This window comes from Phalacrocorax aristotelis, chromosome 6, assembly GCF_949628215.1.
Source record: "Phalacrocorax aristotelis chromosome 6, bGulAri2.1, whole genome shotgun sequence".
Classification (NCBI taxonomy): domain Eukaryota; kingdom Metazoa; phylum Chordata; class Aves; order Suliformes; family Phalacrocoracidae; genus Phalacrocorax; species Phalacrocorax aristotelis.
In genome coordinates this window covers 46,297,249-46,314,408 of record NC_134281.1, presented here as the reverse complement: position 1 = coordinate 46,314,408, position 17,160 = coordinate 46,297,249, and the positions used below count along the sequence as shown (strand labels likewise).

Genomic DNA, 17,160 nt, shown 5'->3' with positions numbered 1-17,160 from the left:
AATAGAAACATCTGCTGATGACTAGTGCATGTAATAATAATTCTGGTTATTGCACTGACTTTCATTCTATGGTCTTCACCTTTTTAATAAAAATCAGTTCTTATATTTCATTATTTCCTGTGATTAGGTATCCCTACATATGCATTACACTTTTATTTCGTATAATCTATTATGTTATCTGTTATTATACTGACTTTTAGTTCAGAAACTTAAAAATCCTTTTTTTAAATCCTTTTTTTAACTACCTGTCCTAAAAAATTCAAGTTGGATTCAAGAAAACAAATCACGTTTTCTGCATTGTGTGCCTTCACCACTAAGAAATTCCTGCAGTTAACATTTATTTTCAAATGCCTTCCTTATCTGTGTGCTATCTTTTCTGCATATATGTTGGTAAAGTTATGCTGATATCTAGATATATGAATTAATTCTTGTTCCTAAGGGTGTGTATCATGTTGAAAGACTGGCCTTCAGCACGCATGCTTCTTCATGTCTGCTGGCACGATTACTCTCAGTGCTGTAGGGTCAGCTGGAGCATGGGTTTGAAAGGTAATTCACATCAAGTCCCAGGTGACTGCATGCCTCACAAGTACTAATATTAGCATTGAGAAGGCAGTGGGATCCAATTTCTTTCAGGTCTACCTTTGGTTTTAGAGTAATAACTCCTGAACAGTACTTCATAAGGCTGCGGTACACAAGCAACATTCGTTTGGAATGTCAGCAGGTTTGGGGGCTTTATCTATGTGGGGAAATGGCCTGCTGTGATTCTGTATATGCAGACTTGTTTTTTAAATTAAAGGTTTATCTATGTGACCAGGTATATCAGGTTGTGTATTCCATTCCTCCTGAGCCAGTTTCAGTCTGAAGCAATATAGTTGCCTTGCTCTGCTTGTGTAAGCGTAACTGATTTCTGAGCCTGAAACCAGTCCTTCCCTATGAGTGTAATGCATGGGTGGGGTAAGCTGAAATTGTTTCAACCTAGCTGTATAGACATGCAATCTGGAAATAGTTTTGCTGATAGATTACAGTTAACTGATCAGCTTTTACCTGCTCATCACCTCTTGCAGACTCCTTAGCCCATTTCAATCCAGCAAGTTGCGCATGCAGGAAACACTTTCTCCAGTAGATCCAATAACCAATTAACCTTTGGCAGAGGAGCTGCGGAAAGCTGCAGGGTAATAACTTCTGATGCAGCTGAACTTTCTGTCAGAGCTAGATCCAGAAACATAGGTCTCTTCATAGGTGTGTCCTTGCACTGTTGCATTTAGACTTCTTTGGTAGTAACTTAAAACAGACTGCAGAAAAGTACCCTCAGTGTGGAATGAACATTCAAACAAAGTTATTGTGCAATAGTATTGCACTTGTGGGGGAAAAAAAAAGCACCTAAATTCGTATGCTTTGTCTTTTGGTGAAATGAGTAGATGTTAACCTAAATATGTTTCAGATACATACATCAGAAGCAAATGAATTCAATTAAATTTACATTTCTGACGTGATTAGAACTTTCAAGGAGCAAGGCAAAAGATTTTACATCAAGTCTGAGTCAGGAAAAAAAGAATTTCATGTTCACCCTTATTTCTGCTTTCATTTGTGTATTCCTCCCTCTCTACTTAGTTGTATTGCAGTGAACTCTAGTAGTACTACTTGCAAGCGTGAATGCAAACGTCTCTCACGTGCATTTCCAAGTTGGTTTACAAAGTTTTTTTACAATGCCAAATTGTTTCCTTTTTTCCCCACTTTTTCTGTAGTTTGTGTTTTTTTATTCACTTTCAGAATAGAAATATGTGTCCTCAAATTTGCTTATAATTACATTTATTTATGTAAGTAGTACATATTTTAGAGTGTATGATCAGGGCTTGTCATCAAAATATTGTCTTTACATGGTTTTGCTTGAGTAAGTGATGGTCTGATATCAGCAAATGGTTACTCTTATTTTTTGTTTTGAAGAGCAAAGTATGAAGTAAATGACTCTGCCATTTGGTATTAATTTGACCAATGGTTTGACAAGTTTCTTCTCTCCCCCTCCCACCCCCCAATATTCTTTGATTTGTGAATCTACCAATGTTTTCTCTTGAAGGTATAGCAAATGCAAGTCTACTGCAGCATTGTGGTTTTTTCAGTGTGTAGTTGGCCATGCTGACAATATTTAACAGAAGAGCCTCGAAGTGGCTCATTTCTGCCTTCTGCTGGCACAGCAGCTGTAAAGTTGTTCTGTGAGCTGGGTCGCAGCTGAAAAATGACTTTCTACTGATTTATTTTTTCAGCGGAATTTGTTCTGTTGTTTGCTTTCTGCATGTCGGTATAAAAATGTGTGTTGGCATTGTACTGGAAGATAGCATGAAGATGAATAAATGGCTAGGGAGGAAGAGGGAGTTGAATGCAATTTGCTTTTTGTTTGTGTTTTCTGGAAGAAGTCCTGTCTTAAATACAGATCAGCTATAGGCTTGATTACCCTTGGGAATCCTGTAGAAATAATCCAGAGAATGCCTCAAGGTTGAAAATCTGATTTAATTTTTTATTTAAGTATACTCTTTAAATATATAATTTAATTGTATAATAAATTGAAAGCAGAACTGGCATGGTTGTGCAAACAATGCCAAAACTAGGGCCAGTAGATAGGAAGGTCAGTTCCTTAAAATATTTTAAAACTTTGTGGATATTTGACATATGGTGATATTGAAAGGAGAACTGTTCAAAATGTTGTGGACTTAAACAGCTGCCTTATACAGTGAATGAGGGTTCCAAGAAAAAATTGTTTTGTATGAAACTCCATAGTGTATATTCTTGAAACAAAATTGGGTAGCGTCTCATCATCTTAACGGTTCTTGCACCAATAAATGCCCAAAGAGTAGATTTAAATGCGTAGGTGTTCTGTTGTTTTGTTGATCATTCCATCACAGTACTTTTAAAAACATATGGTGACTGAATACTTTCATGAGCAAAATCTATGTGAAAACAGTTGTTTGGAGTACTTCCTCCTAATTTTTATTCCTCTACAACTACTCCGTTGTGGTGGTGTAAAAATATTTTTCCCCTCATGCTTTTTAAAGATTGTTGCTAGTTAGCAACTCTGGTACTGGTTGCACTGTATTGAAGAACTGCTTGTGGATTGTACAGTCCGGATATTGAGGAGAAGGACTCAAATATTACAGCAGTTTCATGAACTTTTAGTAATAGTGGACTGAACACAGGTCTTGTTAACTTGACTTCAGATGATGCTTCTGAAGCTGGAGTCATGGCTCAGTGCCCCTATGGTAGAGACCTTCAGCGGAATGTGTTTTCCTGCTTTTTCCAAATACAGTTTCTCAATCAACAGCTATGTGCAAAAATCCCAAGAAAACAGGAAAAAAAACCACCTGCTTTTGCACAAATATACCCTTTGAGGTCTCTGCTTTCCATTTGCAGATGAGATGACACTGTTTCCTGTAATAACTTGATCTGTCACATGCACTGCAAACAGCTCCTTGGGTCTAATAAAAACAGACAAAACTATAAGCAAACTACCTACAATAAGAAAAAATTCTGAATTTATGGACACAGGATAAAAAATATTGATGGCTATTATGCAACACTTAAGTTGAATTTTGTACATAGTTTTAACTTAGTATCACAGGTTTTGCTGCTTTTTCTTAAGCTTTGGTGAAATTAGCATCTTTGAATGCTAATTCAAACTGAATAATAATTTGTTATAGGATCATAATTTAAGTAGTGACTCCTCTTTAGTAGTTAGGCTATGGGTCTCGTTTTAGGTCTCTCAATACTTGATCATCACTTTGCAGTGCATGGTTTTGGCATTTCTCATCCAATATAAACATGTTGTGCCAATTCAGATTTGTTAAAACATATTTGATGGGTTAATTTTGTACTGGCACTGTGATCCGCATGTCGCCTGTCCTTTCAAAGCCAGCCATGTTGTCTGTGCCATTAATGTGATGAAGTGTAGTTGGGTGCTCACATAGGATCTTGATCAAGATGGCTACAGTTCGGCAAATGAGGAGGGTACAGATCATGTGCTGACTGTGGATCCAAAGAAAACCAGTTCAGTATTGAATCTGTTCACTTACCTGCAAAATCTCATCTACTGCATGTTTTTTATTTTTCTTAGGTGTACAAAATAAAACCAGTAGCAATCTAGAGGATCAATTTTTGTTGTTGTTAGATTACAATTTAGTTTGAGGTTTCTAGCTATTTAAAACTCTTTCCTCAGTGCAGGGTGGCAATGGAGCAGTTAAGCTGAGTCTAATGAGCTAATGAATTGTCAGGTGAGAGAGACAAATTAATGAATAAGCTGTATTGAAAATAATTTAGAATTATACAGTTTGAACTTTAATAGCAATTACAGTATTTAGAAATTTAAAAAGATCAACATGGTGACCAGATACACAGTCCTGTTGCAGATACTGGCTGTTTAGTCTGTAGCTGTTCTGCTTGGGGAAGAGGCTGAAGGGAGGGTCCTATGATTGTGCTGTATCTTTTACACCTTGATCCAGTTAAAGCCTCTCACGTACTAATTTCTTGTAGGATTCTATGAGCAGTATAATGTGTTTCTGTGTCAGGAACCACAAATTGTTGCCTTACCTTTTCAGATATACATTGTGTGTATTGGCAGTAAATGAGCCCCAGTGGCATCCTCCATTATTGCTGTATTGCTTTGGTTCCTGCTTAATGACTGCATCCACAAAAGTCAAAGCTTTAGCTACAGAAACAACGTGGCTGCTAGATGCTGTTGCTGTGCTCAAGGAGGTCCTCTTCTGAGACAGGGGTGTGCCTTGCAAGGGATCTAGAGGAACGGTGGGCTGGGGATAGCATGTTGAGTTTTTAAATTGGGGTTTATTTCTGTTTGAAAAATGAGCGTTGCCTTAGCATTTCATGAGAACAGTGACTATTACGGAAGGTGGCCCAACCTAAAGTTTTTCCTGTAGCTATAGTTAAACTGCAGAAATCACTGTTTATGAATAGAGCTTGTTCCAGGTTCTCCATCCCTAAGGGGAAATAAATGTCATAAGTGGTTCTGCTCATCTGTGTACTAATGTTAGAGATTGCTTTGACTGCACTGTGAGAGTCAAAAATGTAACTCTTCAAGTTCTGTGCACCCCTGCACAAGCAGAACTTGTGCCTGAGAAGTTTTGGATGCAGACAGCAGCTGGGTTTTATATTGAAATCTTAAACTTCCTATGCAACAGCTAAAACTCAAACAAAATAGTAGTAGTTCTAAAGACGGAGGGCTGGGGGTTTTGAGGCGTAGGATTTTATTATTTTTTTTTTTTAAATAGACCCAGTTATTATTTTCATTTCTGTAAGAAGCTGTATGTTACCTGAAATGCCTTATGATAGATCAGTTCTGTATTTGATCAACTTCACTGTGTGGATGTAAAAAAGAAACCAATAAAAGCCATCTTTTTTTGGGAGATACCTACATTCCCCCTGCAGTAATACTGTATAGCTTTGTTCATTTTTCCAAATTTTTATTTGAGTTTCAGCTGAAATTTATCTTGCATTGCTGTCTGCTTGTAACCTATTCAAGTCCATTATCATCAGAATCAGTACACTGTGTATTGAACGTTTATTGAAAATGTAATTTTGTCTTGTTATAAAACTGATCACTGAAAAAAGATAGCTGGATATTAAAGCTTTAAATATAAAAAGAAAGTAAAATGTGACTTTTTTTAATAGCCATTCAGAGATGTCTTTTTGCTGTATGAGATTTTGTTCAGTGAAATGGGACTATTCCTCAAAACAGTTATGGGATGGCTTTGTTTATACAAGAATACTTGACCAAGTATAGAACATACTGGATACCAATGCCTAATTTCAACCAAAGGGTAAAACATAATGCTCGAAGGGGAAGCTGAAGCTGTCTGAATTGATTTTGTATAAAATCTTACTTTTGGGGAGGGTGGGGGCAAATCTAAAATGTCAGCTGAGTTATGGTTTAAAGTACTCTTGTGAATTAATCAGTAAAAGATTTGCTGTATTCTGATAGGAGAATGCAGCACTATGTGTGATGATAGCTGCATGCTTTAGTGCACAGGGCATTCAGATACTGGAATGATAGGTGCTTTATTCCACTTAGATAGAACAGATTAGATCTACCGCTTCATTATAATTGGTGTTAACTAATTAAAGCTCTGTCTGAAGATGGCAAAATTGTAAGTATATAGGACCACACTTTGAACCTGTGATTTATCTTGTGAATGTTTTTGTAGAATAAGAACATTATAATATTAAAACTTACTTTCCATTCCATTAAAATGTGGTGTACAAGAAAGAGGAATTCTTTCACAGTATCTTTTGCAGTTGAGTTGATAAGTCAATCTGCACAATGGAAATCAGGGTTGTTGGGATTCTGCCCTCCCTTGTGCTAGGACTAGCTCTCATCCTCCCTGCACTTAGCTGGTTGAGGGATCTAAACCAAACGAAACCCAATCTCTCTTCTGCTACCTTTGCTTTTTGTCTGATTTGGTTCCCTGCCTGTGCTCCGTACAGCGAGCTGGGAGTGCTTTGCCTCGCACTTGGGAGGCCCTGGAGCGTGTGATCCAGGCAGCCACACCTGATAGGTTTCTTTCAGCTGCTGCAGGGTTGCATCCTCAGTCCAGGATTTCCTGCTAAGCCAATGCCGAGATTTCTTCGTGAAACCACCAGAGGGAGTAATAGGCTCCCAGTGGTGTCCTCCCACTTCAGGAGAACGCTGAAGGCAGTGGGTATAAAAAAATAAAAGTGTACTCTGGTGAGGTGCGTCCCAGGTATATACAATTTCTGATAGAAAATTATTGAAGTAACTTTGTTTCTAGATCCTTTCCTGGTTTTGAGCTTTAAAAAAAAAACAACTAAAAAAAAAAAAATCTTCCCTATGTAGAAGCTTTCATCCAGGAAATTTACCAAGAAGTTGTATATCTGTAGAATATGTTATGGATGCACTGCTGGTCTTCACATCTGTTTCATTTTGAGCAGCTAACGTGTATTGATGAGTAAACAAATGGATTAATACGGATGGTTTCTAACATTCAGAAATCAACTCTGACAGAGACTGAATTGAGTGAGAGATCAGCAAAAACATCACTTTATTTGAAGCCCTGACTGCTGTATTTTTAGATTATTTTTAGTGAGTAGCACTTGCTGTGACTGCTTTGTGCTTTCCTTGTGGCTATATCTCAAATATATAGCAGATGAAAAAACAATTTGTTGCTGTTAAGACTGATAGTTCTCCTTCCTGTCTTTTCACTGATATCAATAAGATTTCATTGTCTAATGGCTTCAGGGAAAATAGGTGTGGTGATATCACATCAATATAATGTCTAGATGGAATTATTAAGATACTGTTGGAAAGAAGAGGATATTTCAGAAGATGACAGCAAGAGAACCTGTTCATGAGTCACCAGTGATAGCTGTGTTCTCATGACCTGAAAGAATGTAGAGTATTTGGATGGTAAGACAGAAGGGGTTGTATTAGACAAGACTACCTTTGCAGATAAGGCTACAATGGCATGTAATTTAGCATTGAAAAAACAGAAAGAGTGTCTGTATGTGGGGTAGTTAAAAACCAGATGATGTTTTGCATCTATCAGAAAACTGAGTATTTAGGATGTCCAAAAGTCGTCTTTTTTTCTTTATCTTAAGGGTTTGTACGTGTGCTGCTTGGGCTTGCAAATATTGCCCATTAACACTTAGGACATTGTCAGAAGGTTACTGACAAATCTACCTGAGTCAGTGCTGGAAATAACTGAGAGTTCAAAGTATCACAATTTCAAGCTAGAAGTGAATTGGCTGTTTAGAATTGCCTATTTGGGGGGCTGAGTTTTTTTCCCCCCGAAATTCCCATGTCAGTGCTTCCTACAGACACTAAAGAAGAGATTCAGTCATTTAGCTGCAAGGTGGGCTAGTCTACAGGTTTGAGCACTGGTTATGGATATAGGAATCCTGTTTTCTGATCTGGGCTCTTACTGCTTAAATGGCCATAAACATAACTTTTCTAACTGTTCTAATGAGAGCAGGCTGTACTATCTAGGAAGTAGACATAGAAACCTGTCTAAACATGAAATTTGTATCTGTATGAAAAGCGGTATGAATCTGGGAATCTTTCTAGCAGAGATATAATTTCATTTGTACAATTCTGCCTGCACAGCTGAATTTTGTTTTATGGATACTTTTTGGAGAGGAGGAAAGAAAGGAGGAAGATGTAAATCAGTGTACTGCCACTTTTTAATATTCCTTAATTTCTTTTTTCTTCACTTCCTTTTTTCTTCACTTTTACTTTCTGTAAGGGTGTGGACTGCATCTTCCAAGTATTTCTTTGAGGTATCTACAAAACTTCTTGAAGTGGGATATTGTATTCTTATTTTCTGAAGAAGTACTTTTTTTGGTACCATGGTGGTGTACTTTCTTTCGTGTGAGAGCTAACCTATTTTGTAACAGAGGTTGCATCTTGTTTAATCAGTCAGTAAAACATTATACAAAAGTGCTTTATTCTTTTCTCAGTTGCTTTGAATAATTAACTTTCTCCTTGCAGTTCTTACTATATTTGTTAATCCAGTGATCTGTTTTTTTCTGTTTCAGTCAAAAGACAAAATGATGAGAGGGTCACGCCGAGGGTGTGTTAGACTCAGGGTAAGTGTTGTTTTATTCAATACTTAATGACTTCCTGTGTATGATATGGCCTAATGGAGAGAGCTGCAAGTAGACTTTTGAGGTTTGGGCTCTATTACTGACTCAGCAAACTACTGAAATACTGAAAATATTTAAAGAAAGGAAACATTAGAGGTCAAGTGATATGCTGGGCTAATTGCATTCTATAGTTTTATATATTGCATAAAAGCATTACATATTTTATACATTGTATAAAAATATATGACAGTACAATGACGTAGTAGTAGCATGCTATGAAAAAGTTGCTGTTTGCAGTTCTTATTTCTTTGTGTGCGGAGATATATATGTATATACATATGTTCTGTACCTACAGAAGTCTTTGCAAAACTCTTTGCTTCTGTCCTTCTGATTTGCCTCTGTTCTCTCACTGTGTGCTCGATTCTGCCAGTTTGGCTGCTCTTTAGGCCTGCCACTTGGCTGTGCTTGAGCTATGTAAAACAAAGAGGACTGGAAAGGGAAGGAAGAACACAGCAGGCAAAGCTTTTGAAGTATTAGCTGAGAGGGGGATACAAATTGGGGGAACACAGGTAAGAAGATGCAGAGTGGGAAAGCTGAGGGTTACCTGTTTGAGGCACTCTGGCTTGGGACGTTTAACCTTGAATGCTGCTGTTGTAGCTTGAAGCAACAGTACTGAACTGAGCTGGGAATGCTGTGATGTCTTTGCACATGCCCAGTTTCTACCTTGTGGTCAGGCATTTACCAAAAAATATTTCTCACACAAGTCCTTTTTCTACATTTTTTCCCTTTCCTCATAGAATCTCTGGTTCCAGTATGCAGCAGTCTTGTGAAGGGCTGATGTAAATGGGGGGAAGGAGTCAGGAGGATAATGGGTGTGCATGGGAGCATTTTGGGTCTTGAAGTAAGAGAAATATAGGGAAGGTGATCTGTGGTCTGACACACAACATGATGAGTGTTGCAGCAGAACTCTGTTTCTTCCGGTTATTCCCCCCTTCTGTTGTTACTCCTTTCTAGTCTCTCTGTGTGCCTAATAAAGGGGTACCAATAACCTTTTGGAGGTTTGTACAGAGAATCTTCATTCACCTGGATTCCAGATGAATTTTTTGCACTTTCCCCTGTTTAATGTATTGGTATCTTAATTTAGAATTTCTTTAAGGGTAGTGTAAATTCAAACCACTGTCTAGAACATTACATTCCTGAAGATTGATTGAGGATGTTTCTTGCATTGTGTAGAAAAATTTAGTGTGAGAAACCATGCCTTCTTAAGTAGAGTTCACTTAAGTTTAGTGTTGTGAGCCTGTTAACGTGGAGGCTGGTCTCAGCCTGTAAGTTCAGGAAATACTAAAAGTGAACAATCTGTTCAATATTGCACAATCCATTTTAATATGTATTTAACATAAAACAATCCCTTTCTCTTCCCCCATCTGCCACTCTCCCACCTCAAATTACTCAATTACTCTTTGGAGTTTTCTGAAGGTTCACTCACTCTTCCATCCTTTCTCTGGACGTGTGTGTATGTGTGGGTTTTTTTTTTGTTTTTTTTTTGTTTTTTTTTTGGTGAGGGAGGAAGTAATCTTTTTTCTGCTTTTGTAAAGCAGGTCTTCTGGCAGATGACAGTGATACTGATAGCTGAACAGATGGGCTTCTGCAGTCTGAAATTCTATCAAAGAGATTTTATGTTTAGAGTAATTGTTGATTTGTGACTGTAGGTGTGAACATAAACAAACACGTAATTTAAGCAATTTGGCTAAAATACTTCCTTTTTTCTCAAATGGATTTTTAAAAACTTGTTCCTCACCTTTTTGCTCTTGATACATGTTTCATAGGCCTGAAGTTTCATCTTCATATTCTTTTGTTAACTGTCATAGTGTATTTAGGAATGTGTGTTCACAGATGAATCTGTGTCATCTGTACTATGCTTAGGTCCTGCTTAAGCCTCCTGGAATATACACTTAAACTTTCACACTTTAGTATTTCTTGTCCATATGTATTATCTGCGTGACAACAGAAACATCTTCTATGCTTACACACAGGTCCTTTGCCTCAGCATTGCTGTTGGAGTGTGTGCACTTTATGCAGCTTTGTGCTGAGATCACAGATAGTGGTGTGCTCTTCCTCCTCCTCAGTTTCCTCCTACCACTTAGGATGGAGAAAGGATTTAGCTGTCCTAGACCGACCATTTTAGTGTTACACTAGTTTTATCTATATTGTCTGGGGAGAATATCTTGGTCATGTTCTTGGTGTCTGACTTACAAATTTTTGATATAGCTGGTGAGTAGAATGATATTGTGCAACTTGCTTTTTATCTATTGGTCTATTTAAAAAGAGAATTCTGGCAAAATGAATCTGGCCCATCATGTCGTGTCACTGGCACACTGCATGATTACCAGATAGTTTCCAAACATAATGACTAGTCATCTGGTTGTGGTTATGTCCTGGCACTAAAAGTATTCAGAATTATACTGGCTGGGGTACACTTTTTAGGTGCCTCTTTTATAGTGATCACAGAGCTGCCCTTGAAAAGCCTTGAAAAGGAAGGTACTCCTTTGGAGAAGTTAAGTGGTACATTTTTGGCAGTGGAGGCGAAAAAAACCTAGCTTGAGCTATCCTTTCCTGCTATGTAGCATTGAATCACATACGGTTGGTGCTTCTCTTAAGTAGGACCAGTTACTTCCACTCAGTATTGTGGTGCCTGCGATAGTCCCAGCCATACATGAGCTGGTATCATTGGCCAGAAACCTCATATAGGGGCTATGAAGAATGTGTGTGAATAGGATTGATTCAGATGCCACTGCCCGTGAGTGTACCAAAACAACCCTTATGTTTTGGGCAGCCTGCTATTTACCTAACCCCCTACTCTGTAGTTGCTGTATGATACTTGGCTGAATGAAATGAAGCACTTGTTGGAATTGACTCACAGGTGCTCCTACTACTGTTGCTTGCTGTTTGCTTGGACGGTAAAGGCAGAATTTACCCTTTAAATATGTGCACCTTCCAGTGATGTTTGTCTGTTTTGTGGGAGGGAGAAGGACAAAACAGATCCTGATGCTGTATCTCCTGGAGAAGTAGAATAGAAACTGAGTATATCTGCTGGTGATTTCTGAAGTATTTTGAACTAAAAGTTATAATATGTTGGAGTTGGCAGAGGCCTGGAGTGGTTCTTTTTCAATGCCGTCTTCTCCTGGTGTTATTTATTAAGTGTTTGGGATGGGGGCAGGAATGAAGACGATGTAGATAGATTTGTAGGTAGCTGAGCACAGATGGCCTTTAACTCTGTAAGTTATTTGCATTTCCTACTAATAATTCATGAGGAATTAGAAGACAAAGCTAGCTGCTTTTGAAATATCCTGTTGACTTACTGATAATATTTATTTAGGGACTGAAAATTAGATCATGCAGTGTGGCAGTGACATGACATGATGGGACAAATTAATTTTGCTGGGATGTTTCTTTTTTTGTAGACTCATAGATAAAATCAGGTCAAGAGCTGCTTCTTCTACAGTTTCTATGAATTAGTATTTTTATGCATGGAAAGTACTTATAAAATATCGCTCCCCATTCTTTAAAATGTAAGTTGGAATGTAGTAGAAAACTATTTACTATAATGATGCTATAGCATAAAGCCACCTCCATTACAGAAATAAAAGATGCATATTATTATTCAGAAAATCACAGTTTTACAAATAATTACTGTTTTTCCCTGCAACTAAAAATGTATTTTAAAGAACTGACTTGCATCCTATGACTAAACAGGGAATCTTTCTGCTCTAAAGAGCAGAGTCTGCTTCTAATTTGTCAATGCTTTTTAAATTCCAGTGGTGTAGTGATAGAGTGTATGCTGCTGATGTCACTGCTTGCCTTATCAGGATTTTGTTCTTTGTTTCACAGGGAGCTGTGATTGGTATAGACGATGAGGACGACAGCACCTTCACAATAACTGTTGATCAGAAAACCTTCCATTTTCAGGGTGAGCTGAAAGAAGAGATTGTTTTTTTTCTTATAATAGATTCCACTTGTATTTGATGAATGATTTTAAATGTTTGGCAACAGAACAGCATGAATGAGCACACTGAGAACATTCTGGATCCAGGGGTGCTGCAGGTTAGGCAGGGATTTACATCTGCAGTGGATACATATGTGCTAGAAAGACTGTAGCTCTGGCAGGATTTGGAGATTAAAAATGTAAAGAATAAATCACTCAAGGGCTTCTGATCATGGGTTTCGCTCACAAACCGTTTCTGATCTTCGTTATCAAGATACAATTATGCGTTTCTGTATGAAGAGAATCAAGACTGGCCTGAAGGTTGCAATTTGTATCCAAATAGAACTTAATGCTCAATTATGAGGAGACTAGAGGCAACATTTGGCTTAAAGGTGGAGCTTTGCTTCAAGATTTACCAGCTTGCATTCATTTCATCTACATTTCTGTGTCTTGTCTGCCAGTCACCATTTCTCTGCTATTATCCTTTTATTCACATTTACTAACACCAATGCCATCTGCCACTGCTATGTTTCGTCATTGCATGCTATGGTTCACCGGTAGAAAGGGTAAGGTACTATATAATTGTTATGTACTCCTTAAATTATTTTATCTGCAGCAGTAGGACAAAATACTGTGATAATATTGACTAGAGAACTTCTCTTTTCTGAATGTTAAAATCCTACAGAAGTGTGATGAAAATATTTTTCAACTAACATTTGTTAGTCTTTTTGCTTTTCCTCTAAAATGTAGTGACTAAATCATTTAATTGCTTTGCATAGAGCTGCAGACTGTAAATATCCAAGAGGCACATTTGCATGTTAGCAGTCATATTAATTTATATAAACTGGAATAATTCTATAAGCTATATTGTACTGTCCATATTTTTAATCAGTGATTTAGAAATGGGAGTTATCATTAATACTGCTGTGTTTGTGAGAATATTTCTAATGATAAATATTAATTGTACACCATATTGTCAGCGGTATCTGTATTCCTTGTGCTACAGTTCTTCCTAAATGCTGCTGCTGTACTCTGGCTTTTCACTGCATTAAGCCTCTTACACATACCTTCATAATGCTGAGCTCACAGTAATACTTAAATCTACTGTTCCCAAGGATAACTGATAAAATGCAAGCTAATTGCTAATGGAGTGTGGTACTGTGGCAGTCTTTCAGTACTACGAAGCTAAATACTGCTGAATATTTGAGAACTTGATACAGGTAAATCTAGAAATCTCTCATCTTTAGTTTCTAAGGTATACCTTTTTTAATATGTCTTACTTGCACTGATTTCTTATATATATTCTCTTTTGGGTAGTCAAATGTCTTAAAAGAAGACTGATAGTATTCAATACAAGTAATGTTCTGCTCTAAGTAATATTGATAATTTTGAACACCAGTTTTGTCACATAACATCTCATCCTTTATAATCTCAAACTGTGTGCATTTCATATCACGTCAGGAACTGTGTGTGCTCCTTTAGCGTAGAACTAAGATCTTGTACACTATTTTCTGTATTATGCTTTTTCTATTAGCTATTATGAAGATAACATCCCTGATATCCAGCAAATTGTAATGATACAAGCACAGTATTAGTATATGTGGCCATAAAGTGAAAATGTGAAAAGACAGGTAAGATATTAGTGCTAGGATATTTCAGTATAAAACAGCTCTGTGGAACTTGATCTGTAGTTCTTATGGTCACTGTAAATATATTCTTACCTCATGCAACCTTATGTCATATATATATAAAATTTTTATTCATTATATTAGATTAATTCAGATTACACAGGCGTTAATTTATGTGAAATACAGGTCGCTATCAGTCATGAATGGTGAATGTGTAGTACTGTAAATACCACAATATGTATTCTGAGACTACATTTGGTAGACTACATTTTGGTGACAGGCAGTGACAGAATTTGAATTTGGGAAAAGAAGGATAATCTTCATACTGGATTCACTAATTATTTCTTCATGTCAGTTGCTCAAAATTGCACATCTGTCTAACACTCTAGAGATGTATGTAATGGGATGAAGGGCAAATGAGTAATTTAAAGATGTCTGATCAACTTCTCACAGGGATGTTGTTTCCATATGTGTAATTGAATTTCTGAAGCGCTAAACCTCCAGCATCTTCCACTAAGATTTGCCTGTCACTGGATCTTGGGAAATTCTGAGTCTTTCCAGTCTGTAGTTCATATTTTGTTGCTGCCTGTGACAATCTCCCTCTATTCTGTTTGCAACTGTGCTTCCTAGTGGCCACCTCTGTAGTGAACATTAGTAAAAGTTAAAAAGTTTTTATTAAAAAGAAAACGTAGGCTTTGAATGATGACTGCATAAATCTCAAATGCTGTCCCTATGCTTAGTACCTGGGTATAAAGGAAAGAAGTGAATTGAATAAATATGGACAATAAAACAAACAGCATGTTTTGGTTTTACTGTCAGCTTATCCTTAGTTCTGCCAGAGTGCTCAGCAGACTTTTTCCCTTTATTTTATTATTAGTTACGATGGTATTGATACCTGCTCACACTGGAGTGGGAAGGGAGGGTTAGAATGTCCACAGAAATTTTAAAACATTTAAAAGTAATGTATTACATCTCCTGATTGGTCCTTGTTTGGTCATACTGTATATCCAGTTCCATGGCTTGAGTCTAAGGCTTCTGAATTAGGTAGATCTCAAAGCATTCCCTCATGGTTTTGTTTAGATTAGATGCAAAAATCCATTCAAGTTGCTGCAAGACATTCGGGATAATACTCTTAACCTAAAGTACCTTCCTGTCAGGAAGGTCTTTTTGATAATATTTTTTTCTTGCTGTAATAAATGTCCCTGTTCTAAATGTTCCATAACCTTCAAACACTGTGGTGTGGTTGGGTGGTTTTTTTTTTTTTGGTTTTGTTTTTTAACATCTTCATATCATCACCTAGCTATATGCTCTTTCCATTTGGAATGTCATTTCCTCTATCCTTCATATCACTTAGTTGCTCTTTCTGCTCACTAGTATGCTCACGGCTTAAATTAAAGAGTGGGAACATGATGTTCAACATAGTCTGTTAAGGGTATTATTGCCTTCTTGATATTTGAATTGCTGTCTAACCTGAAGCAATAATGGCTTTTATTTGGACTGAAATACTTCACTAAACATACATTGTATGCAGAAACAAGAATTCAGATTTTTAAACTCCTACCTGAAAACCCAGCTCTTATTTTTACAGCCTGCAGCACAGTTCGGTGGAAGGCAAATCAGTCTTGTCTCCACTGTTTTGTGTAAAAAAGGATTGAAAGCTTGGAAGCAGTCCAGTACATTGATCTGAGATGATTTTGCTTTAGCTTTTGTCTTTACTTTGCTATTCCTGCCATAAAAGTATCTGAGAAATTAAGCAAGAATGTTGCGGCACAACTTATTCTTCTGTTACGTGAAAGCTGTCAGCTGGTAGATTTCTCCTTCTTCCCCATCCTGCCCCCATTTCTAGCTTGATTTGTGACTGCCTGCCGTCCCAGCTGAGAGGAGGGCGAGATACACAGAGCAAGAGGTTGTCTTAATGTTATAAAAGCAGGGAATTTTTATTAATGTGGCACACAGTTATTACTAAGGATATACTGGGATCCACAAAGGCCTTAGTTGCTGAGCAATGTCAGAAGTTGAGATTTTAAGTATTTGTATTAAGTATCAAAATTAAGTATAATGGCTTTAGACCTGCATTTCACCACTACTTGGGGAAATGGTTGATATTTAGTGTCTTCCATAAAACCTTATCACTGTCCACCAAATAGATGGCAGGATTGCTCTGGTGGGATAAAGAGGCACTGTAGTCTATCAGATAACCCAATTTAAATAATGATTTATAAATTGCAGCCTTTTTCCCCAAAAATTTTGAGAGCTTTTAAAATTTGATATTGAAAAATGCCTAGAAAGAGATTTTGGTGTGAAATCTTGGTCTATGCTGGTTTCCTCAATGATGTTTACAACTGCTGTCACTGCATCATTTGCCCTAAGCTAACATTTTTCAGGGCCTTCTGGTGTTCTGGTAATGCTGAAACAGTGAATTCCTCTTTGCTGTGCTCAACGGTGCTTTTATATGGCAGAGGAGGATGAGCAGCTATGTAAAACTTCCAGCGTTGTCTCTTCATACATTTCCATCAAAGCTGTGCTGCCTGTCCTCCTCCCTTTTCATAACACAAATATAACTTCTGCTTTGCAATCCTGACTGGGTCTATGCTGCATAAAGTTCTGGGCTGCATCTTGTCCTCTCCTGATTGGCAAAAGTGCAAAATTCCTCTGCAAACCAGAACTGGGTTTAGCTTTTGCAGTCTGATTCTTCTGTCTTTCCCCCTCTTCCATCTGCCTGCTTTCTGCTACTAATGTATTATACTAATATTTTGAGCAGCTGGAACTTGTGATCAGTGTGCAGAGAATGGTGCGTGGTTGTGCTTTTATGATTTCATGCAGTTCCTTCTTGCATCTGTAGCATCTTGTGTTATAAGTGTCTACTTTCTAATCATGAGTATGCCATTTTTAATGGGGCTATCTGCACTCAGTTTTTATGGTCATATATGAACATCTCTTGGTTTTCCTTTT

At 37.4% G+C, this 17,160-nt stretch overlaps 1 protein-coding gene across 5 annotated transcripts in view; it reads left to right on the top strand.

Annotated features, from left to right (window-relative positions):
* The window catches only part of LOC142059163 (transcription factor BTF3 homolog 4), a 186,908-nt gene that overhangs the window by 1,607 nt on the left and 168,141 nt on the right, over positions 1-17,160 (top strand). For 4 of the 5 annotated variants that reach the window (XM_075097625.1, XM_075097624.1, XM_075097629.1 and 1 more), the window contains exons 2-3: positions 8,551-8,601; positions 12,487-12,565. The exons of the other annotated variant lie outside the window; for it this stretch is intronic. In XM_075097625.1, coding sequence (XP_074953726.1) covers positions 8,551-8,601; positions 12,487-12,565 — 130 coding nt within the window. The remainder of the gene's footprint in view (positions 1-8,550; positions 8,602-12,486; positions 12,566-17,160) is intronic. 5 annotated transcript variants of the gene reach the window in all.